The 25613-nt window shown below is 36.9% G+C and overlaps 4 protein-coding genes across 4 annotated transcripts; 1 reads left to right on the forward strand and 3 right to left on the reverse strand.

Annotated features, from left to right (window-relative positions):
- The first annotated feature begins 729 nt into the window (after positions 1–729).
- LOC113717579 (protein PLASTID REDOX INSENSITIVE 2, chloroplastic-like) lies at positions 730–3703 on the forward strand. Its single transcript, XM_027242329.2, has 3 exons — positions 730–1053; positions 1236–1334; positions 3327–3703. Exons 1-3 carry the CDS (start codon positions 835–837, stop codon positions 3519–3521), a joined length of 513 nt encoding a protein of 170 aa, XP_027098130.1. The 5' UTR covers positions 730–834; the 3' UTR covers positions 3522–3703.
- On the reverse strand, positions 3603–5261 carry LOC113717578 (uncharacterized). Its single transcript, XM_027242328.2, has 3 exons — positions 4710–5261; positions 4279–4430; positions 3603–3903 (listed from the first exon to the last, which is right to left on the reverse strand). The coding sequence occupies exons 1-3, from the start codon at positions 4972–4974 to the stop codon at positions 3799–3801; spliced, it is 522 nt and encodes a 173-aa protein (XP_027098129.1). The 5' UTR covers positions 4975–5261; the 3' UTR covers positions 3603–3798.
- A 9214-nt stretch (positions 5262–14475) lies between these two features.
- LOC113719252 (nucleobase-ascorbate transporter 7-like) lies at positions 14476–19081 on the reverse strand. Its single transcript, XM_027244418.2, has 14 exons — positions 18543–19081; positions 17875–17972; positions 17602–17778; positions 17418–17518; positions 17141–17216; positions 16892–16951; positions 16598–16782; positions 16236–16332; positions 15986–16072; positions 15649–15707; positions 15443–15534; positions 15277–15354; positions 15012–15172; positions 14476–14930 (listed from the first exon to the last, which is right to left on the reverse strand). The coding sequence occupies exons 1-14, from the start codon at positions 18658–18660 to the stop codon at positions 14712–14714; spliced, it is 1608 nt and encodes a 535-aa protein (XP_027100219.1). The 5' UTR covers positions 18661–19081; the 3' UTR covers positions 14476–14711.
- A 2468-nt stretch (positions 19082–21549) lies between these two features.
- LOC113719253 (uncharacterized) lies at positions 21550–24633 on the reverse strand. Its single transcript, XM_072072776.1, has 5 exons — positions 24422–24633; positions 24107–24271; positions 23930–24010; positions 22187–22310; positions 21550–22088 (listed from the first exon to the last, which is right to left on the reverse strand). Exons 1-5 carry the CDS (start codon positions 24547–24549, stop codon positions 22041–22043), a joined length of 546 nt encoding a protein of 181 aa, XP_071928877.1. The 5' UTR covers positions 24550–24633; the 3' UTR covers positions 21550–22040.
- Between the last annotated feature and the right edge of the window lie 980 nt (positions 24634–25613).

A 25613-nucleotide genomic window follows, 5' to 3' on the forward strand; every position in this document is an offset into this window, starting at 1 on the left:
CTATTGAGAAATCCTAAAACAACCAAGTCTCTTCTTTCTTCGTGTTGTTGTGACATGCTTGCGAAAATAAGTTCGAATCTACATTTGAGAGTAACACTTGAGTGTGTTTGGATAGGAGATTATTTGAAATAATTACTGCAATATTTTTGATGATGTAACGTATGTGAGATTAAAAGATTATTAAAAAGATAAAAAGAACTAATTGAAAATTATAATTATGACGCAAGCAAAATAATATTTGGATGAAAAAAATACCGGATCTGAAACCTTTTCTTGCATAAGACTTAGTGGTAGCTACTCACCATAGTTTTGTAGTGACTTAGCTTTGGGCTTCGGCCTCCGTTTGACCCAAAAGAAATAAATTTCTTGTCTTTGGTTTTGCTGCCTTTTATTTTATTTTATTTTATGTCTATGAGCTGTATTAATTCAACATTTCTCCACTCTATCTCCTGTAAAATTCGACATACCTTTCCCACTTTTTTGTTATTGTTGATTTTGCATTGCTGGGTTGTCCAACAAAAGAGAAAGACGAGAAAAGTTTGAAACCTCACTTATTTGAAAAAAATAAAAAAATTCCCGCAAGAGAACATATGTTGGACCCCTTTTCCTTCTTGTGAGGTTTAAAAAAGTCTGCCTTGAATTGAAATAGCAACACGTTAGCCCAATTTTTCTAGCAAGCCCAACAAAACCAAATTACCCATTCTGGGTGGTCTTGGGATTTGTTGTTCCAAGACCCAAAAGGACAGGGCTTCAAGTTTCACGGCATAGTCCTCTCCGAGTCTCCTTATCCTACGCAGCCCCGGCAATCACCCGCCAATTCCACCACCTAAAACGATGGCTCAAACAACCACCATTTTATCCCTAACCGCCACACCCAAGCCAATTCCCGCCAAACACACAGTCCGGAGCAACCTTATCCTGCGCACCCTCTGCACTATCCCACGCACTCATCCCCTTCTATTTTGTGCAAATGCCATCTCAGCAAAGCCTTTGCGAGCAAACCCACCTCAGAAATACATCTACCCTGACCCCAACCCAGAATTTGCTGAAGCTGTAAATCCCATCTTTTATTTTTGTTTTTTTTTTTTCCTGGTTGAAACATGAAATTTTGACAACTCCTATGTCTCTTCTGTTTTTCTTAAATCAAAAGTTTTACTTTACGCGTGCTTAAAAAATTGAAACTTTTAACTCAACATATATTTGGTCTAAATTTTGACATGTTTGTGGGAATTTAGGAGACGAAAAAGTTCAGAGAGGAGCTGGTGAAGAAGCTATCAAAAGAAAAGGAGACTTATGGGGGTGAGCTTGATGCTGTGGTAAATGTCTGTACAGATGTAAGTAGCTTGTTTTTTAATGATAGTTTAATTTCTGTTGATTGAATGAATTTTTGAAAAGTATCTGACACTTCATTGCACAATTTAATGGAAAATATATCAAATAACATGAGGATCAAAGACCGCAGTGCAGTTAAAAATATAGCATGGAATATTACCTTCTAGAATAAGAAAATAAAATGAGATAAACGTCAATCATGATACGGTCCTGGAGAGATTTGATTGGATCAATTGGGGAGTAGAATTGATTGTGCAGTAGAAGTTTTATGTTTTTCACTCAGACCAATTATGTGACATTTAAACTGGCAAATTGAATGAACGCGATATTTTTGGCTCAACAACTTGAATAAAACTCGCGTTATCACCTTCATGAAATGTGAAGGCTGATGATGGTTTGATACCTCTGCAATCTGCATCATGTATCGGTATTTCATGCACCATTTATTCTTTCATTACTCTTTTAGCTGTAGATCTGAAGCACATTAATTTTGAGCTGCTACTTCCTTCTTCATGTACTTAAACTGAGAGTATTTTCATCTTTGATTTTTTTTCCCCACTCGCAATCGGGACATACTAAGATTTTGAGAAATTGTGGCCTTGAATCATTGTAATTAGTAGCCATTACTTCTTGTACCTCATTAAGTTTCGATGATAAGTCAAGAGCCAGCCGACATCAGCGAAGCTACAGAGGCAGCAGTCTCCTGTTTTTCATTCGTTCCATCATCATGATACTTGACCTGGTTAATTAATTGCACAAAACCCATGACGAAACACAGTCTACAAAACCCATTACCGACCGACAGTGGAAGGGACACATGACGAAATCTTTCAATCAGGCCTTCTCTTACTTACTTAATTGCAATGGATAAGAAGAAAACTCGGTAATTGCAGGAACTCCAGCTTTTGAATGGAGTGGTACTACTGACTTGACATTTTATTCTTCGCATAGATGAAATCTGATCTTTCATTGCTTATTAGTATTATGTTTCGAGGGGAATGCTACCGCTATCACAGTCGGCTTCAAAAGGTGGTGCCGTAGGGTCTCGCTGGGCCATAATAATATGATGGAAGCTTTCCCTTGTAGCACTAGCGCTGTCATACAGACATGCAAATCACTACCTGCATAAATCTTTTGACTTTTCTGGGAAAAGAGACAAATGGGGAATCTGAAATTCAGTAGTATTTTTGGATTTCAGTTCCTGTGAGTGCATTTTTTTTGTATCATTTTAATGGATTGCATAGTGAGAGGAAAGGCAAGGGCTGCCTTTTGGTTTCATCCTTCCCCTTCCCGGGAGAGTGGCCATATTTCATCATGTTTGTCTTCTTATCCTTTGCACTCTGGGATATTGGAAGCTGCTGCTTGTCCTCTTCTTGCACAGACTTATCTTCGAAGAATATTCAATTAATAGGAGATATAGAAACGCGTTAAGAAAAAAAAAATTCTCAAGATAAAACAAGAGAAAAGTTGGTGGCGCAGTTGTTTCTTTGTTTCTCTGGGATATTCGAAGGTTTATGGAAGAACCAAATGCGACGGTCCAAAGATAAGTGAGGAGAGAAACTTATGCCAACCGTGACCGCCGTTTGGAGCAATTTGACATGGGGGTTCATACTGTTCAATAAATAAATGCAATTGAAGAGAGCTCAGATTTGCAGAATTTTGATGAACTTCTCTGGCGAAGTAATTGCTTGCAGAACTATTAAATTACTCCCTATTATGAACTTGAAACATCTTTTCCTTTGGGATCTGACTTGTTTTGACCTAGATATGGTTGAGCTATTGAATCTTGGAAGAAATATCTGATCTTAAAACCAGACAAACCACAGTTCTAACCTTTTTCCAGTTGGATTTGACAATTTCTGCCAGCAATTGTCTAGTAATAAAGCTAAGCCCTTGATTTCATTTAACTGCTACCAAGTGTTGAATGGCTTAAGAATGATAATGGTTCCAACTTCCAAGCCACTCCTTTTAAACCTGTTTCTTTATCACATCAGATATTTAGCGAATTTCTGTACTCGGAGTACGGAGGACCTGGAACATTATTGGTGGAGCCTTTCACTGATATGATGGTGGCACTGAAGGAGAAGAAACTTCCTGGAGCGCCTTTAGCTGCACGAACATCCTTGTTATGGGCTCAAAATTTTCTTGACCGCGACTGGGAAATTTGGAACTCTACACCAGAGAAATGATAGTAGTCTTTTGTGGTGTACTGTACTAACTACCAATATTTCCATCCGTTGTTTCCTTTCCGATCAACCGAGAGAACTAAGTAGAGAAGTAATTTGCAGGTTCATTATGATATATTTGTCATCGAACAGTGTAAGTTCTCATTGCTCTCCTATCTATTATACATCGATATGATTACTGAGCATCTACGGCTGAAAGAGTGAAACGGTGTACAGATATTGGAATTCACTTTAGTTCATTCGCTTGAACTGTATTCCGTCGCTATGAACAGAAGATACCTCAGCTTGCAGCCTCAGAAATGCTCTGCAAAGAGGGCCGCCATGATTTAGACCTGCCAATGTTTGTTGATCCTGGCCGCTGCCATTGCTTTTCGTGTCTTGTCACCTGAAATGGTTAATTGTCAATGAGATCAATAATCCTGGGTAGGACAGGTTAATCATCATGAGATGCTTGTATTGACCCTTCTAGCCTAATCCTGGGTAGGACTTTTGCCCATCATGTGCTTTTGTTTGTCAGAAATTGATATCTTTAATTTACAGAAATCCATGAAAAGGCCAAATCAGAGAATCAGATGTCCATGAAAGCTGCCCGGTCATTTTTTAAAACATAACAATCTCCAGCTGTTCCAGTTTTATTATGACTAAGAAAACGTACAAAAATTTAGGAAGATGTCCTAACTGCTGCATAAATGTATAATATATTAGAGCGAAATTGCAGTTGCCAAGTTCGAGCTGCAGCTGATTGGCCGAAATAGTTTACCTGGCGGTTGTTGTTGTCCAGTTCAGACTTCCCTGTTTCTGCCCCGCCGCTTGAACCTTGCTTTTCTGGTTGTGCTTCCAACTTGACAATGGATTCTGCCTGGTTCTTCTTCATCCTTGCATGCTTCTTTGCTCTCAATACTTTCATAACCTCTGAAACACCAAAAAGCAACTCGAACTTCAATTCAGGAATCACATAATGAGCTCTTCCCTCGAATAACAGCAACTTGGGGTATATATTTTTCCAAGAAACGAGAAAAAGTTGTGGAAACTGAAATCAACATTATGATGTAAAGATTACTACGTCAAATCACATGGGCTCAATCTTTATCGCCCTTATGACATACCATTTCCCCCCCCCCCCCCCCCCCCCCCAAAAAAAATAATAAGGGGACAAGAAAAATTGGTAGCAGAGTAAAACATGAACGATACCTTGAGTTGTGACCAGTCTGTAAGCTCTGCCAAGAACTAGAGTTTCGCTAGGCCTCAGAAGCTTTACCCGAGTGAACCGAACCGTTTTATCATCTGAATTCTCCTCACCACCAGTCATAGGCAGCGGAATTATGAGAGAAACATAATGACCAGGATTCATCTTCATGACTTCACTAGCAGTCACAGGCCAATACATCCTATCTATCCTTCCACTTGGATGTTGTATTACCAGTGCTGCAGCATCCACGGCCTGACAGTTTCCCATCTATGTGTATGCACTTTTATCTATCCTTGTCTCTCTAGAAATTTAATCAAGAAACAAGAAGTCTATAGAGTAGAACACAAAAGATTGGTAGCTAGATAAGGGAGGAAGAAGGAAGGAAGGAAGGAAGGAAGGAGATGGAACCAAATAAGCAAAGAGTCTCTTTCTAAGCAGTACCCACCAAAGCAGGGCCACTCCACCAGTCCACCTCCTTCATACTCCCCACAGCACAGGACAACGGTAAAATAGGTCTCACTCAATTACCAAAGCCGTCCCTCCGTCCCTTCCCAGCCAACTCATCCATCCATGCTAGTTGCTACTAGTACTCCTACAAATTGTTTTTCTTTTTCTTTATTTAAAAATTCAAAAATTTAAATAAAATTAAAAGACTGGGATATACAAGTAGTTAATGTTGCTTGATGGCTGATTATTATAGACTGAAACTCAAATGCTACAGTATTATTCTGGAACCTATAATGGTAGTAATAATGGGCATATATGATTAGTTAAGGCAGTATTTTTATTTTTTATTTTTTAGTATGTTAGTAAAATGCAGGCTAATTTGATTATGTCCCTGTGTCATGGGGCCGGCAACGTTCCTCATATGCTGCTGAGGTTGCCACGTGGTTCGGCGTCAAAGGTGATGATCTTGGACGGGCATGCTCGGCGGTGTCGACGGGGTCAAGATTTGGATTTCTGCCGATAAATTCATTTTTTTTTCGAATTCTTCAAATTCGTCATAAATAATCCTCAGGTCAACTCATTGTGCCTCTAGCCCTATACTTAACTGTACTACCAATAAAAACGCAAAATCAAGGCGTGCAGCTGAGATTCCAGCAGAGTTTATCTTAGCTGTGCTCATATAGTAGTAATTGTTTGGCTGTGCTCATTATTGTAGCCCTGAACTATGTTATATGTTCCAAACCACTTGACTTATTCTGTTTCAATTAATGTGATTGGTGAAGCTCAATAAATTTAGAATATTGTGGATTGGTGAAGCTCAATAAATTCAGCAGTGTGTGATATGGGATTGGATTTGTCTGAATTTAGTTTTCTTGAAGTCTTCTTTATACTTAAAAAATTTGGATTTCTGGATAATTTAGTTGTTTTGATGCCTTGTCTATACTTAAAAATTTGGATTTATGATTTCCATTGACTTGCATTTTCCTTCTACTTTCTTTGTTCATTTTTTATCCTCCTGAGTCAGTCCGTCAGTTGGAACTTCAAAAACAAAAGAGAATTTTTTTTTTCTCTCTCATGAATATTACATAAACATTTAAATTAAAAATTCTCACTTCTGATCTAAAGAAAGTTAACGTTCCTTGTTTCTGAATGTCAATCAATTACTTCCTGTCTCGTCTGGAAGATTTATTAATTTTCTCCTTCAAACAAAAAAAGATTAAATTTCCGAATTCCCAAACACGACTTTAGAAGAAAGCTGGAAAGATAGTACTGTAGTAATTAATTATTTGGGTTCTCGGACACACCTTGTTTGACTTCTCCTTGGTCCTTAGTTCGTGGTTGTTGTGTTAAGAGAGCATTAGAATGACTTCTCCTTGGAAAAAAAAAAAAAAAAAAAAGATGAAAAAAGAGTCACTTTCACATAGTTGTCTGGGCAAATAAAAAAGAATGTTCTTGTTGCTATAACCTCCTAATAAATAAAGCATTGGTTGGTGTGTAACATTGCATTAACTCTCACCTCAGCCTGCTGCGTTTGTCCCCTGCTGTTTTCCCATTTATTAACCTCTAATTAAAAATAACAAAAAATTCAATTCAAACAATATATGAAATAGGTTGAATTATCTCTCACATGGAAGTTCACTTTAAATTTTCAATGGCTTATTATTTGTCGATGCTAAATCTCTCAATACCATTTTTCTTGGTTTAAACAGAAAATTTAAACATTAGAATCCTGACTTCAAATATTTTAACCGATCATGATTCAGAGGAGAGAATATAAGTGAAAGATTCCAGATACGAGACCTCCTCTGCTGCTTATGCTTAAAAAAAAAAGAAAAAAGAAAAAGTGGCCATGATCTAATCTTGATTTGGAGGCCAAGAATAACAGTACCGTAGTATCTATGAAATTGTCAACAACAAAATTGTATCTTAATACGATAGCTTTCTGTTATTGTCGAAGCTCCATTGTCCGCATACCGTTCTAATATCTTTGCCATTTGGGTTACATATATTCTATACATATCGAATGAACCATACATATTTGATGATGTTGATCACAGGACCTGGTGTGATCTACTTACCTATGCAATCAAAGTTTTGGAAACCGCCAAAAAAAAAAAAAAAAAGAGTTTTCTTGGCAAGTGTTAATTAGCAGATCTTTAGATTTTTCATTCCTCAGTCTTTCATCCATGGGAGCTCCGGAGGGTGAATAATTAGTTACGCACAACTCTCATTTCATGATGACTATAACATAGCGGATGGATACTCATCACCCCCGCAGCCGCTGCATCAGAAAGTTATACTTTAAAATAAAATTTTGGCAAACTTTAAGCTTCTTGATTGTTTAAATTTATACTTTATTCACTTGGCAACCTTCAGGATAGAAAGATTAAAAACATGGTCTCGAAAGAAATCTGATTCTTCAAAAGTAGTTATGAGAATCCACAAGACAGCAGAGAGATAAGAACTTAACCCTGAAGCAGCGCCAAGAAATTAATTTACTACACACTTCTTATCTTAGAATTGATGAGTATCTTATTGAACTTTGAGCACAGACAGAGAATATTTAGTAAATGGAGGGGGGCAAAAAAAAGAGAACGTAATCTTAGTAAAGATCTTTGACTCCTGTAAATCTGGTTCAATTAAATAAAACCACTTGTATGAATCTGAGAGCAAAGTTTGAAGATCTTCTCTAGTACTTATTATTATTAATCCAGCCTAGTTTAAAATCGAGATGAGTAAACATCTGTTGGTTTAATGTCAGATTATGTAAGCCATGTGAGATGTTGGGGATCTTCAGCTTAAACAATAAATGATGAATGGACAATTTTTTGTTCAAACATGACCAGTGCTGTAGGGGACTACAACCATTTCTTTTTAATGGCTCCTAACCTCTTATCTCGCCATGGAATCCCTTCTATTATTAAATGGTACTCGATCAATTTAGATGATCAACAAACCGTAGTAACCTTACAGATATATGTACTGTGTGTACGGGAAAAAAAATACTGTAATACTTTTTTTGATGTGATGTATATGAGATAAGAAGTTAGTTAAAAAATGTATTTATAATGCAAACAAATAAAATTATGCAAATAATAAACTATCAAAACAAACCTGCGACATGACTTGTTGCATATGACTACGTACCTATATTTTCTACTAATATGAACAGCATTTATTGAGTAAAATTGAAGTCATGGGAATTGAAACTCTCAACCATTTAGGATAATGGGATTGTGCGGGCGCTGTTGTCAGTGGGGTTAACTGGTTAAGACCTTTTGTTTGTGGAGGATGTATATTCATGATTTTAAAGTTGCTTTCTCCACATTCCTCCCCTATTGTAGCAATCCAAAAAGTATTGATTTAGATTTATTTAATTTAAAGAATAGTCAAGGATTGAAGGATTAAAATATTCTCGTGCTCAAGATAGTGATGGCAGGACGAAAGAAGATTAGAACAAAAAAACATATTAAAGCTCATGTTATCTGCCGATATGCGTTTGATGAGGATTCAAAAAGGCGAACTACTATTTTGACACCAAAAAAAAAGAAAGGCAAACTACTAGTTAAGCATGTTTTTTCCTATGCAGTCCTGTCATGATAGTGTGGACACCTATTTGAGTCAACAGTCAGAATTTTGTAGCTAGATCGAAGAACACTGGAGCTAACGTAAAACGCCTCTTTGTTTTTTTTTTTTTTTGTAAAACGCCTCTTTGTTTTTTTTTTTTTTTGTAAAACGCCTCTTTGTTGTTCGACAATATTTTTCTCAACTAATCAACGCGAAATTGTGGACTACTTTATCTAGGTGGTGTCTCATTCCCAATCAATCACAACGTTATTTTTTTTAAGTTTGGATGATTTTGACTCCATTCAGCATCATCACGAGTCAAGAAATGTTTCGAGATCGTAAATCGATTAAAAAAATATTTATAGACTACTCATTAAAACAGTTCTCAAATCAGCTATAAGAATCGAATATATGAACACAGTTATTGCCTTCAAACCGGAATTCGACCTGACCAAGTGTTAACCAATTATAATTTATAACGTAGAAGATGAGCAACTATTAAAGGTGCTATAATTGGTTATTCAAAAAAGAATACAGTACTATTTCTAATCCGGTACAGTTACTTAAGCTTTTCCTAGAGTTATTTTGGAGTGGAGGCCAGAAGAGTGAGATTATCGGTCGGTCATGGGTGAAAGAGTAGATAGATTTGAGGAAGTATCTCTTCCTTTTTCTTTCTTCTTTTTGTGTTTTTTCCCTCCAATCCTCTTCCCCGTAAAGACTTTTACGCTCTAGTCTAGACCATTGTATTGGCTTTATATGTGCATTTGATCTTAGGCAAAAGGCCAGGAAAAAGTCTATGGTAATATCAGCACATGCTAATAAAATATGAGTAAATTTTATATGCACAGATAGTGTATACACTATTACCGTTATATTCATGACATATGTGTAAAAGTTAAATTTGACGTTCAAAATTTGCACAGTGGTCATTCATCCAATGCTGACACTGTCAGTGTAGGGAAGATTAATCCATAAAATATTTGCATCCCTTATTTTTTTTAAGAGCTCCTTCCAAGACTTGATAATCTATCTCCCCCAGTGAATTTTTTTTTTTTTTTACCTTCACTTTATTTAATTTGTACTACGTAATGTAATTAGTAAGCGGAGTCATCTGTAGATTTGGTTTCATACTGTTATAACATTAACCGAATTGCTGGTATTATGTCCAAGGCTGTTCTTATAGAAATATCTGTTCAAGGCTTCGCTAATATAAAATGGCAAAGGGTTCACTTTTTTTTTTTTTTTTTTTTTTTGAAGAAAAGGCAAAGGGTTCACTTAAATATTACGAAAAAGGGGGGAAAAAAAGGCACGCACACACGCACATATAGAGAAGGACAAAGACGTCCATGTGATTCGCTTTTCATGTGATGGATAGAAGAGAACAATTGCACGGTAGGGTGACCGTGTCGTCGGTAGACCATAGCATAGAACCGACTAAATATTCAATTTAATATGATAAATATATAACTCGAGTAAGAGGAAAGCGTCCACGACGCAGCACCCATAACCACAAGTGCTTTTCAAAGTTTAATCCACAACCTATAGAGATGTAAGAGGGGAAAAATGCACTTTTCATCCCTAATGTTTAAGGTGTTAACCAATTTCATCCCTAAAGTTTCATGCAAAACACATTTTATCCTTATAATTTTATAATTTTGATTAATTTCATCCTTCAAGTTTTACGCAAACACATTTCATCCTCATAATTTCCTAAATTTGGCTAATTGAGGACAATTGGTAGATTGTCAAGCAATTTGAATGGGATAGCGTCACTTGATCACGGCATGCCTATTAGGTAAAAAAAAAAAAATTGGATCGACAAAAAGCTCAAAAATCTTTTCTTAATTCACTTTCTCATTTTAATACAAAAAAAGACTAAGAAATTTTTAGCTACGATTACTTTCTTTTTAATCACAATCGAACAAGAAGATCCAAAGAAAATGAAGTCAGTGGGAAAGAAACAATCCCACTATAGCCAATTGAAGAAAAATGTCAAACAGACCCAATACAACTAATTGGAGAAAAATATTAATGCAAAAGAATGAATGGTTTGGATTGTCATTTATTTGCAAAATTTTGTTTTGTTGCATCATATACTTATTTTTCAATCATCTATTTATCTTTCAATCTATTTATTTAGTTTCAAATATATCATATCACAATTTAAAGGGAAAAAAAAGAGATAGTCTCCTATCCAAAAACACTTGTTGTTATTTCTATACATTAATCAATAATTGAATTAAGTATTAATAATACAATTATTAATGGGACATGTGATGATATTATGCCTAAATTGTTAACAATCCTTTAATTGTCCTTAATTGGTAGGAATTGTAAAACTATGAGGATGAAATGTGTTCTACATAAACTTTAGGAACAAAATTGGTCAAAATCACAAAATTATGAGGATGAAATGTGTTTTTTATGAAACTTTAGAGACGAAATTAGTGAACACCTTAAACATTGGGGATGAAAAGTGCATTTTTCCCGATGTAAGAGTATATACTTGCTCTAGAGTAAGGCTGCTGGCAGAGGTGGTTTTGGGACCATCTCTTTCTCTAAAACTGCACTTTCGTTGCCTCTAATGATGTTGGTTTTATGCTTGCGTTCGATGTTCCTAAAGAAATCTATTCATTAAATTCTCATCATTGCTAAGATTTTGGTCAAAAGTACCATGCGCCGGTCTCAGACTAAATTCTTTCAATTATTGGCTCAAGCTTAGTTAACTGAGACCATTCAATGCCATTTGGTCACACTGAAAGATTTCTTTCTTTTTTTGTTTTTTCAATTATAATCATCTATATCTACACCTACTTCTACTCTAACCTATTCTAGGGGGATTTTTTTGTCAATTGTAATCATCTACACCTACTTCTATTCTTACTTTAATCTATTCTAGGGGTGACTCTGTTGATCGGAAACAGATCATGAGATTGAACCATCAGCAAATCATACGGGTGTAGTACGCACCTATATGGATCTAAGAGAAGTCACATTAAGTGGTAATTTTGATAGAAGACATGTGGTAGCCAACTAATCTAGAGGTAGTTGGGTAACATTTCTTGGAACGCAGCCAAAATATGGTGCTAAAGCGGAATGCAGAAGTGCCAACCTTAGGCATATGCTCCAATTATGGTCATTTGATCAACCACAATCTCCCCAGTTGCGTAATCGGCTTTGTTCTGTTTCTTGTACTCTTTTGGAGGCTTCCCTTTATCTTGTTCCAAGCTCTTAGAGCAGCATAGCTAATACATACAAACACGTGCCTGATCTTCAGAAGATACAACAATTTTCTTCATTGTCTGGATAAAGGGTATACGGATGAAATACTTTTTTGTTTAGCGTACGTACCTTTATATATAATTTTTTGTTCCATTGGTTTAAAAGTCAGGCGAGAATTAAGCCGGCCGCTTTCCATTACTAGCATCGATTAGTCAACATGCGAGCGATTAGCTCAAGAAGAAACTCAAAATATTCGATGATGCCCATATCATCAAGGGTACTCTCTATATATATGTGCAGATAAAGAATCAAGTAGCTAGGGAAAGAATCTTTTTCATTTTTAATTAATAGAGAGTTATTGAGTTGGGCTCATACCAAGGCAACGCCAAGAAATTCTAAGGCCTAAAACTGCAAAAAGCCAGGCGCCAATGGACGGCATTAAAATGTTCATTTGGCGAAGTAGTATAATATTCTATTAATTGAGACCAGGTGTCCCTTTCGATTTTGGGCAAGCAGAAGCATATTTCAGCCAGGGATTCTAGTAGCGTGAAGGTTATAAAAAAGTAATATTATTAGTTCAGAGTGAGTGTCGTATAAAATTTCAAAACTACAGAGTGCTTTGAACTTTGAAGAGGGCTAAGCGGACGACATTTTTGACTGATTCTTTTCATACCATTTTCCTGCCTTGTACTAACTAACTGGAGAAAAAAACAAATAGAACCGAGGAAAACGTGTATTTCATCACTTTGTCAAGTTCTGCGAGATCAAATTAGTCAGTTAGTACCACCATCTAAAACTGATTAGTATGTTTTTGCCTTCTTATTTTAGTGCTGAAAGATGGATAAACTTTCTAATGTTTGCGTAATTGTAGTGATGGATGGATGCTCGGTCAAGCCAGCTATAAGTGCCGCCCTTTAAACACACTGAAATGACCACGAGCGACAACATTTGCCCACTTTTTCATGTTGATTTGCATAGTTGTCCACTAAAGCAGGAGAAAAAAGGGTTGAAATAACGTTCTTCCACAATCGCAGTAACATCAAGAGCAAAATCTGTTTTGTTTTAGAGCGAAAAAACATCAACAAATCAGTCCAATAAAAGCGCAAGGAAGAGCACCTTTTGGGAAAGCTTTGTCGAGCTTAATGCACTAAGAGACGTCATCCTCCTACACATTTGACATTTGAACAGTGGTGTTGTCTGGTAAATTTACGCCAAAGGAAAAGGAGAAAGAATGCATGAATGATGAAACAAAGTTGTGCACTTTTTCATTTCATGATTGCGATCACTCGTGTGCATGCAAGGTACGTAAAAAAGATCAAAATTGAAACTCATATCATCTCATCTTAGTGAGTGAATGGAAGAATTATTGGTACTTTTTTTTTTTTTATTAATTTGGAAGATGTTCATGATGTGGACGAATAGGAGATTGGCACATGATCAAGTTTGAGCTAGCTCGCAAGGTGTTTGATTAGGATGATATCACATCAAGAGCTTTGGGTGCCTCAAATTTTGAAGACACTATAATGGAATAATTCCAAATCCAATTTGCAGTAACAGAAGCGTGTAGGTGATAGGTCATTCCGTTTTCAATCCTTTTTTTCCTTTCTAGTCTGGAATTGCCTTTACTAACCGGACCACATCACCTCTATAGTCGCATGCATATTCTTGTTGCCTTGCCTTGAGAGATACAATACCATTTCTTTCGAGGTTCCACTGTTAGCTTTCTTTCTTCTCTTTTTTTTTTTAAAGGAGTGAATAGTTATTGGCTTTGGTTTTGAAGGGCTGCCATGCACAGAATACGGTCGCTGGGACTTGGTGTTGAGCCCAGATGGTTCCAAACCTTTTGGAATACCAAACGAAAGGTAAGTTTTACGAAAGCACAGCGTGCATGCATGATTTCTCCCGGGCACTAATACGTTCCTCCTCCCACATTTTGAGGTGGCAAAGTACTCCCTCCGTCCCACTTTGATAGTTCTGATTTTTTTTTTTCACACAATTTAAGAAAAAGTAGTTAACTTTGTTGGAACAATCAATTTAGGTAGCTATTTTCCTAAAATACCCTCACATTAATTAGAATACAACTTTATGGGAACTTGAATTGATGGTACAAAAAGAATCAACTCTCATTAAATAGGGTAGATTTATAGTAACAACAACTTACATTGAATAAGGGTATTTTAAGAAAATTAAAATACAACTACATTCTTTAATTGGAAAGTGAATTACAATTTAGGACAGACGAAAAAGGAAAACATGACTATCAAAGTGGGACGAAGGGAATAATTGTGAATATATGTGTAGGAAGCAGGAACCATAGAAAGGCGAAAGCGAAATTTATGGTCAGAAACTTTAATTATGGATCTTTGCCTAGTGGGCTTGAGGACGGTGGAATTTTGAGCCCATTAATGGGCACTCTTTGATCTGGGCCAGATTCAGAGAGTTCCTCTCTTTCTCTCTCTCTCTCTTTTTTTTTTTTTTAAAAAAAGAAAATCTTATCCTGTATACAAATTTCACCATTAGGCAAAAGAGAAAGAAAGAAAGAAATGGTTAATTTAATAAAAAGACAACTCCCAAGTCACGACTCACAATTCACAACCAAAATTAACAAAGTTACGTCACATAAATGCAGAATCCGTCGCTTCGCTACCACAACTTTGGAGTTGTTAAAATGTACGTATATAGGAGAAGAATGTCTAGGTCTATTATGTATGATTCATACTGATGTGATTGCAGGATAAAAAAAAAAAAAAAAAACAAAAGCGGAATGATTACACTGAGGGGAAGAACTTGTTGAGGTTGCAAGGTAGAGAGTAGAACTCTTCGCTCCTCGTGTCAGATTTGTATGAGCGGAATCTATCCCACCATGGCAACCCCCTGTCCCTGCTTGTTGCACTACCTTTCTTATGCAGCGTGACGTCCAGCAGCAACGCCAACAGCCCAGCCACGAATGCCTCAGACGAGAAAGGCACGTTAATCATGTCGTTGAACTGACCACAAGGAATCGAACAAGTTTTTGATGCCAATATTCTACCAAAATGAAATGCAGAAATTTGATGTACGGTACTTACCCATCTCGCCCTCGTATGAACAGGACCCATGCCATTCACGGCTGTGTACTCGTTGAAGTATTGCGGCACCGATAAGCCCATAAAGACTGAGGATCCCAATATGAATTTTGTTCTGAAGCTGTTCAAGTTGCAGAACTGCAGATAACTGAGTCCTGCTGAGCCTGTTCGCATCATCATCGATGTCAAAAAAAAAGATTAGTTAAGCACAACTTGAAAATATATGGTGGCTTTGAGATTATACAGGTAGGTTTGTAGACGTGCTTACCAACATAGGCAAAGAAGAGGCAATATAGAGCTGCAACAATGGGGGCTGGAATTGAAGCAAATATAGCTCCAAATTTCCCTGTGAATAACCGCCGAGGCATCAGATGCAGCGCATTTTGCAATTGCACTTCAACCAAGAAAGAAGAGAAGTTTGTTGGATAATCTACCTAGTATTGAAAAGAATATCATAAAACCAGCAGATATTTGCACTACTCTTCGGCTTCCCACGCGTGTCACTGCCAGCAGACCCGCATTTTCACTGTTTCAGAGGGGAAAAAAAAGGAGGAACATTTTCCGCTGATTAGGAGTCGGGCTATGAATTGCAGGACGTGATGGAATGAAAGCTTCGCTAAATGATTAATAAGAATCTTACACAGAAACTGATGATCCATTTCCTGTTCCAAACATTCCCGATAACAATATTCCGATTCCCTTCATTGAATAGAGACACAACCACTAGATTATTAGACCAGCAAGAATCAGACAAAAATGCTTTTTAGTTTTTGAAAACCTCCTATTACGCATGAACTAGCTAAAATTGAGTTGTTCAGCCTTGTTCTCAACTCTGTCTGATAACCACCACTTTTATCGGCCGGAGAAGGGCTCAACAGGGAGAGTTAGAGAAGACTCGAGATCATGGTTCAAAGACTCGGCCGAGAAAGAAACGAGATATACTAGCAAAAGAGATAGAAAGCATCTACTCGAATTACCTGCCAGCCAACACCGCGGCTAAGGACTGACGGTGGAACAGGAGTTGCACTAGCATACCTCGCTACAGCCATGAAAGTACCTGTGGACTGGTATATAAAATCAGATGTCAACCACGAGTTATATAAAATTTTAGCATCACTATAAGTTGCTTAAAATTATATGCCAATCGGAAATTGCAATCAATCAACCAAAAAAAAAAAAAAAGAATGCTAGTCCTGAGCTAATGGTAATGGCAATGTTTAAACTCACTTCAACAAGAGAAACAAAAGAAGCTGCCATCATTGCAAATGCTTCTCCAGCATCGAATGTGGGAGGTCCCCATTGAAATGGGTATGGAAGTCTAATCCTGCAGTAAGTTTCAGAAAGCTCTCAAGATAGATAGAGAAGTAAAATGGCAATTCACCTTCAGTTTGTGCAAAACTCTTAACAGAAAGCATTCGTTGCTTATGATATGTAACTACACGTTTGTGCGCTTGATGTATTGCAAATGAAAGCAGCAGTTTATGTTTGAATAATATTAGTTACTAAAAATACTGTGTTCTAAAGATTTCTATTAGAGGTAAACCTCAGTGGTCTCTACCTTCATATACATTATCTACATTCAGCCTTACCAAGGAGCAGCACCAACAATTCCTGCACGATCTGTTCTGCAGGTTAACTGAGTCTTTTGTGGAGTGTTCTTGTAGGCTCCTCCCACCGTGAGAAGGTGGGCATAAATCCACACAATCACCACCGAGAAGAGAACAGCAAACCGGTCAAAGACATGTCTTCCTCCCTTCGTCAGGTGGGGTATGTACTGCAAAACGATCAGAAACTTGGGTTAAAAGCTGGAATATATTCAAACACTGGGGACTAATATGTACAAGACGTCCAAAGAAAAAGCTTTTCTTGTCATTTGTGCTCACCTGTGAAAAGATAACCAGGAGGATAAGTTGTGGCAATCCAATTTCAACACATTTTGCAAGCTGCATGTATAGCACAACAGTTAATGATCACATCCGGAAAGCTGAACAGCACATACAACTGGAGTATTAGGGAAAAGCAAATTGACTTGAAATTTTCTTGGAAGTACAGAACAATTAGATTAGATTTTTTTGGGGGGGGGGGGGGGGGGGGGGTGGGGGTGGTGTAGGAAAGAACAATTAGATGCTTACTAGAGGAAAACCAAATTCATACAATCCAAATCCAGATAAAGCCACCAATGGAATTGCAGAAAGTGGGCTCATGAACCTGGCATTGTAAGCACATGCGTAAGTCAGTTGGACAGATGTTTAGAGGAGTCACGAAACAATCCACAACAAACATCATATCACCAGACAAAAAAGAAAAAGCTACTGGAAAAACATATAAGGAGGAAAACAAAAAAGAAAAAAAGAAAAAGCTCTGCATATCCTTGTTGCTGAGTTTTTACTATAGTAAAATATAACCTACCTTGTGACGTTGCGCCAAAGGCCACTAAAACCAATTATAATCTGGAGAGTTGATGCTACAATCATGGCTCCCTGAATTCCCCTCATGATTTTCTGAAATCTCTGCATAAGCAGCACCAGAAGGGAATGATGGAATGAACACCTATCAATAGAAGACAAAAGTATGAGGAGTCTCAATAGCGCACCTCCTGAGGCTCTGGAATACTGCTATATCGCCCTGCCAAGACAATTGAAAGTGTTGTGGGTACAAATGTATAAGAGCCCCCAATTACAGCAGGTAATCGTGTCCCAAAAAATGTCTGAGTCAATGTATTCAACCCAGCAACAAACAGCAGCGTCTGAATCATCTTTGCTTTCTCTTCCTGACCAGGGTAATTATAAATACGCATTAGATAGATTTAGAAGCAACATGAAGTGAAAGTATAAGAAAGCATTTGTGCCCATGTCAGAGAATTTACATTTCCTCCTCCCATTTGGGGAACCAAAGTGGTGGGGATAAGAACAGTTGTCCCAAGCATGACAAGGTAGTGCTGGAACCCAAGTATAATGGCCTCAGCTGCAGTCAAAAGATCCATGCACATTAGTTACAATCACATCATCTTCACAAAAAATGCAGGTTAACAGCCTATAAGTCTACCCGACATACACGCACAGAAATAAAAAAATAAAGAATTAGAAGAAGATGAACAGCAGAGAGCAAGCACAGAAAATAATTAAAAGAAGAAGGCAAGGAATGCGAAATTTACAGAAAGTTCAAGGAGTAGCGTAATGCCAACACAGAGAATGAGCGAAAAAGCCAAAGAATCACATTCCAAGCAGATGGACTAAATGCCAAACAATCATTAGTCCTTGAAAACACATTTCACAAAAATTGAACTCAAACGGAGGAGAAACGGGCTACAGAAAAGAAACTAAGGTGCAAAGAGATAATTTTCCGCAGTAATCACCACGGACAAAAATTCCAGGGAGACATTTCTACATGCAAATGCTCCAAGAAAGAGTTTTCGAAAGGTGCCGGAGAAAAACTCATACATCCCATCAAACAGATTTTGGAAAAAAATGCTATACAAAAACAAAAGCAAGCACTCCTAGAAGAAGTCCCTAAGAGAAGATTAGGGAGACTCACGCCAGGGTGGAGGGCTAGTAATGCAGTAAGAAACATTAGGCAATTGATCTTTCACTGGATGAGGCTGCAGCTCATCTTGCTTTGGTGGGGGCGCAGCAGCTCCTCCACCTCCTGCCATTACTCTGCTGCTTCTTGATCGTTTCTCTTTACAACAATATAAGTAAAGGATTTTACTTCCCAATACACTAACAAGTAACAAATCTCCACAAAATCCCAAATCCCAAATCCTCTAGAAAGTCTGACCAAATCCCAAGCTATTATTATACGCCAAAACCAGAACTCCAATCCCAAAAAGACTACTCTTACAAGCTACAAGTCCACTAAAGTAAGAGGGGGGAAAAACAAAAAGACTTCTTTCTCTTTTTTTTGAATAAGCAGTTATATTATGAGAAATGAGAGTGATCGATGGCCATGGGGTAACGGGCCACAATACAACAAACAAAGGGCTTAAACGCTCTAGTTGAAGGAACCAAGAAACATACTTCTCTCATTCCACTAAAGCGAATGTGAAAGAAAGAAAAGAAGACAGAGAAGGAGAAAGAGAACAAAAGAAAGAAAAAGAAGCAAAGAAATCCCTCAAGTAAGAAAGAACCAAAATGGTTCTCTTCAACACTTCCCAAAAAAATAAAAAAAAAAAGAAGAATCTATCTTTCTCTTACTACTCTCAAATTTTAAATCCGTTACAGGGATTTGAAAGTTGGAACTTAAAGTCAGTCTTAAGGCGTTTCTTCCTTCCTTTTTCTTTTCACACGGAAAAGATAAAGTTATAAAAGCATCCAATTCAGCCTTCTCAACTTTATTACCAATCCTCATTAGTACTGCTACACCAATAGCTAGCTAGCTAGCAACAATGCATGCATGCATGCTTGAATGTGTGTGCGCGCATCTGAAATCTTGGTCAGCATGTTTAGTCTCAAAGGAAAAAAATGCATTTAAGAGTGATAATTTTGCCAGCCATTTTCTTAATCATATGCACTTTGTCCATTTTCTTGGTTTTCACTTTGCATGTTTGTTTGCAAATCTTGTCATCAGTCAAATGAAGAAATAAAAAGGGGCAGAGTTTGAAGGTTTGATTAGTCTTTTTCTTCTGCAGAATGGAGAGATGTCAAAATGTGCATACAAACAACAAATCTGTCTGCTTTGTTGTTTTATTTCTTTTTGCTGTTTAGTTTTTGTTACTAGCCATTTGCATGCATGACATTTTGTACTCTGGGCTGTGCCTTGCATGCATTGACATGTCTATTGTAGAGTACAAGCCAATACAATCTTATACACTAATTCCGATATTGTGATTTGATTACTTCATTTTTCAATTACTGAACACAAATTGCATCTAAGTTTTAGAATTATGCTGTTGGCTGGTTGAAGTTAAACAGCAACTTTTTTTTTTCGCTAATTTTGAAGTGGTTTTGGTTGTGAGGATTCTGCAATGTATGTCATGCATGATGCAACGTAACTATGCTACAAAAATAGAAAAGAGAAAAACTAGAACATAATATGATAGTACAATCTCCATATAGTACAACACATACTTTTTATAGCATGTTCTTGGACCAAGACTTGCAGTAGCTACAAAAGGTTTTGCTCGTCAAGCTGGCATCAGTTCACCAGGCAGCTTTTCCTACTTTTACATAGGAAAAACTTACTCGGATTATTCTTTCCGTGTTTTCCACTGCCAATCTCTTCCTTTTTACCAGATAAAGATGAGAGTTTATTGTTTATGACTTGTCAAAGAAAAGTAAAAGAGAAAAAAAAAAAATAAGAGTTTGATGTTAATAATCTTTGGATAGCCCATTTTAATGAAATAACATGTTTGTAACTTTCGAAGCTATTTCGTGAAAAAACAACAACAATATTGAAGTTACAAGAAAATTGCGTCGATTGTTTCAACTTCCGTTGACCCTTTGTCCTAGCGCTATATAACTCATAGTTAGACGGTAGAGATAATGGCCTCGCTTTATTTTCGGCTGAAGGAGTCTCATACATAGATGTAATTACTTATATGAATGTGAAATTTCTTTTTCAATTTATTTTCGCGGTTAAGCATGGAGATTGGCAGACCATCATATTTTCTGCTGCATGCTTCTGACAAATAGATTCTAGGCTCTCCGACTCCTACAGGACACAGTCTCCTCATCATCATATTATCGACGAATATTGGTCGAATCATTAAAGCAAGACTTCCATCATTTGTCAAAATAATGCAATAAGATTAATGAGGAATACAATTCCAGGATTAGGTGCTCTGCCCACTTAGCCACTTGAGATGGTTGTCACAGGAGAGGAAGTGAAAAAAAACAACAACAATCCGATCAATCAGAACCATATATATATTGAAAGCAATAATCTGACGAACAAGTGGCAGATTTTTATCTGGCTCAGTATTTCTCTGTCTTAAAAAAAAATCATTAATGTTATCAAGAAAGTAAGTTTTACAGTCGACTTTTTCTCTCTTTCTTTCTTCCTAAAGAATACAGCCAAGAACTACAACTTTCCATATTTGGTCGGCAAATCATAAAGGAGCTCCACGTGATGATCCCTGCTCTGATGCCCCATGCCATCCTTGTCATGGGTCACTTTGACCTTAATGAATGAGCGTTGCTCTTGGAAAGCCCAGAAAATGCTTCTGTTTTGTACCAGAGTTCAGTCCGACTTCACATGTATGAAATCTTTTATCTTCGTGATGATGAACAGACGAATATAAAACTGTTACTACCAAAAAAAAAAAAAAAAAGAGAGCTGTCAACCAACACAAACACCATTGTGTTCTTCCCTTTTGCGCCCGAAAGGTGGGAAAAAAGAAAAAGTGAAAAGTAAAAATGTTTTAAAAATTTTGAGAAAAAAATTACTCTACCCTAAAGCCAAACTCTTTCCACGACCCCCTTTCCAACCAGACCTTTCAAAATAGGCACAAGTGGTCAACATGACCACAAAATTGAGGACATATGACTACATTTACGTATACATGTGTATGCACAGCAGTTTTCCACTTCAACAATCAACCCAGTTCTGATCTAATGTGCTGTAAGTGAAAAATTAATAGCATATCCAACCTAAAGACGGTTATTTCTGTCTTTCTCCAAGGCAGCTATTGGGAAGTTCAATGCCTAGCTTTCCTGCTATACATTGATCATCCCAGAACAGAATGAGAAACTGCATTTTACAATCTAATAATAGGCATCAGCCCATGAGCTTATCTTGGCGTAATTCTGTCTGGATGCATATAACCCATGCCCTCTATCAAATTAACAGCATGCAACACTAAACGCATTGGGAAGTAATGTGGCGATAAAGAAAGCAAAGCTCAGGGTTTATTGACAACAAAATTCCTTGAATGCCTAAACTGCTAACATCTTACAACTACACGAGACAAACTTCTCCATCAAAATTTGGTACCAATCCAAAAAGAACTTGATCCTCAGATAGTTGAGGAGCCATTCCCTTAGTTATCCGAACATGACAGCACCAATTCACCCTCAATGCATGACAGAGTAACAGTCATTGACCAGCAGAGCGAGTTTGTAATCTCTTCCTCTCAAACTCAAGCTAGCAAAAACACAGAAGATCAAAAAGTCAGTAATCAGGTGAGATGACACTATGCATTTCACTCAACACAGTTCAACTTTTAGAGTTGACAGTCTCACCACTTTCCGCACTCGCTCATTGGCAGCTGGAGTTCCTCCAACGACGGACTCAGGAAGATATGGGCTACTAACGCGCACTTCATTCATCACAACTATAGTAGTCTTGTCCCAGCGCACTGGAAGCCTGAATACATGATGAAATTAGTAATATGAATCATAATCCTGTGTCTCATCTTTATTTGGGGTTATGCATAAGGTAAATTTAAAGGTAGAACAAATACTAAATGAAAAGTAGCCACTAACAGTAAATAACACCATAACAATCACTAAATCAACTCTTCTTAAACGATAACATACAAATGGTCATCCAGATAGTTCTTTTCTGCATATCATAAGGCAGCTGAATGTATTAAATATTCAAATGTGATCGTCTAATCAGGATATGTGTGTGTATGCGTGCATGCGCACGAGAGATGGGGGGAGAGAGAGAGAGAGAGAGAGAGAGAGATTTGGAGAAGCACTCTTTTTTTTTTTTGGGAGGGGGGGGTGGGGGAATCACCACCGTGTAGCACCTCTATTAGCTTTGCCAAAAATGTCAGCATGCTATGCATTTAATGGATTCAGGATGCCAGAAATGCTGTGGAGTTTCACTAAAGTGCCAAAGCCAACTACTTGCATCCATGTCCATGAGTCAGTTAACTGCATTTTCAAGAAGCTCAGGGGGCTTATTCTTCTGTTCTCCTCAGAAATTTCTGATTAAGACCATAGACATTAAACAATTTCAGGTGCAGTTAATCAGATGATTCTAACCAGATTCCTATATGAAGAAATGAAAACTAAATACCAAGCTTGAAAGCAGAAGACTGCCATTCAGAAGGATTGGCATGTTTCCTTGACATTGAAGTTTTGTCGATCACTTCAGATGAAGATTGAACGAGTACACCATTGAGATTCGATTGGTAAATTGACCCAAAATAACACTAGATAACCAGGGTAAGAAAAGAATATACCCTGACTTAGTTTAAATGCTGCATTTTCTAGAATCATGTAACAGCTACTATATCAGTATATACTTTTGACTCTTTTCTTTCAGCTTCGCTAAAAAAGGCCCTATCCATCTTCTGACTTCTCCCTTAGTGGTGTTGGCAAGGAGGTAGCAAGAAGAAATATGTTAGTCTTCTCGTGAATTTAGACAACATGAATGGATTTGTTTTGCGTACAACATTCATATAGTGCACAATGGCATTTGAAGAATTAAAAAGGAGATTCTGCACAGGAATAAGATTGTTCAGCAGTTTTACTCCCCAATTCTGCATCTAACACTACTTCCGAAATGGAGTTGTTTTATGCATCTGATGCTCAAGGCTGAGCTATTCCAGTGAACTTTATGAAATTATAAATCTCAAACCTGATAGTACCTTTAAATGGAAGCCATACTATCTACTCAACATCTATGATCTGTCATTAGAAACAATTATTTTGATTAGTAAAGATTTCCTTTTGCCGATAGACCGTTGGAGTTGTATAACCACAGTTAATTCTTGAAATAACAAGCCATTTAGTTCATGCAAAAATCTGCTTTTTGCCAACAATTGGATGTCATAACAACACTAGCAATACCAGAACTTATTTATCACAAAATAGAAATAACAAGTCAAGACTGCAAAGAACCAATATTTTCAACTAGTACAAGAGGAAAGAAAAAACTACATAAAATATACTGAAAAATCATATTGAGAAAATCAAACCGCTAATAGAAGATCAAGAAACAGCAATAAAGAAATGACAAACATAAAAACTTACGTTTTGGACAGAGCATCAAAAATGCTCTGAGCTTCAGCTGTAACACCAATCCCAAATCTTTCAGCCTCCAACTCAGCTTGCCTGAAAAATGCTACTTATAAAATCAACCACAATAATCACAAAAATAGTCCAAATCCACAACTTGGTCAGAAATTTTTTTAAAAAAAATCGAAATACCTAATAGCAGAGTCTTCTCTGGCTTGAAGATTATTAAGATCAATAAAACATTTCTTGAGATCAAGAGGGTCTTCACCTTGACCCAAAAAAGTAAACTCCTTTACGTAATTGGCTTTCAATAGCCTAATATTCCTCTTTGGCCCTGACCCTGAATTTAATCCTTCTTGTATTCTTCAAATCCAAAGTTAAAGAATTTCAAAACCCACAAGAAAAATTACCAATTCATAATAAATACTGAAAATGCATGCGAAAATACTGAAAAGAAAAAATGGAACTTTTTAAGGGAAAATCTAGAAAAACAGGAGGAGAAGGATATGGAGAACAAGTATGTTGGATGAGCGGTCAAAGGTCAAAACTTGGCCTTGAAATTCTTCTCCAAGAGTGGTCTTGATGGAGAGTATGCATCCTACTGCGAAATCTTCGTTACTGTTATGAGCTTCCATGGATTTAGGCTTCTCGTCTTTTCGGCTTGTATTTCACCTGATTTGAGGTTTTGTAATGGAGCACCAGTTCAGTTTCTTTTCTTTTCCTTATTTCATACCGTTTTTGGTAATTTCAACACGGGCTGCAAAACAAACTTTTCAGATCGGAGACGTATTGGGCAGCCCAAAATTCTAAAGGCCCAATTCAAAGTCCAGCCCTAAAAGAGTCTGAAGCGATAGGTGGTGGCTAGTATTGCACAATTCCAATTGAAAATCAAGTCTTCTTTTTTTTTTTTTTTTTTAAAAAAAAAAGGAAAGAAAGAAAGAAGAAGAAATGTTAATTGCACCTCACATTTTTTTAATCGCACTCACTATTTGTTTTGTTATATAGCTTAATAAATAAAAAATGATATAATAAAAATGATAATAGTGAAAATGCGGTTAACAAAAGAGAGAGTGCAGTGCAATTAACATTTTTCACAAAAAAATAAGATAATTACCAGAAGAGGTTGTTTGGAAAGATACACAATTGCATGTAACAATTCATCTTTGGTAATTGGTGAACAACTAGTTCATTTATGGTTGTCAAAACCTTTTTAAAACATTTTCTCATTTATGAGAAATATGAATGCAAATTGCAGCAAGGGTTAATTGGTCAATTGATGCAATTTCTGCCATTCACTTTGTAGTCCAAACACTAAATATGGTTGAGAATAAGTCAATAATGTAAGTTGCAAACTGGTGTTGAATATTACTGGGACAATAGAGAAATTGCAGAAGTATTATAGGGATTTCCTAGCGATCGACATTTTACACTGTTTGGATTATAGTTTTTCACAGAAAATTTTTTTATATTTTTTGTTTTTCAAATTATCTTTTCACCTAGTATATATCAAATTTTTATAATATATTTTATGTTTGGACAAATAATGTATGAGACTGGATGATATGATCTTGTAACGTTAAGATTTGCAAGAAGAGCTGAGCTCACAAATTCTAGACAACAGAACGTATTGCATGTCTAACAAAAAGAAGCAATTTCGCAGAACTGCTTGCAAGCACATGTAACGCTTCCAATACTGATG

The sequence above is a fragment of the Coffea arabica genome, chromosome 11e, assembly GCF_036785885.1.
Source record: "Coffea arabica cultivar ET-39 chromosome 11e, Coffea Arabica ET-39 HiFi, whole genome shotgun sequence".
Classification (NCBI taxonomy): Eukaryota; Viridiplantae; Streptophyta; class Magnoliopsida; order Gentianales; family Rubiaceae; genus Coffea; species Coffea arabica.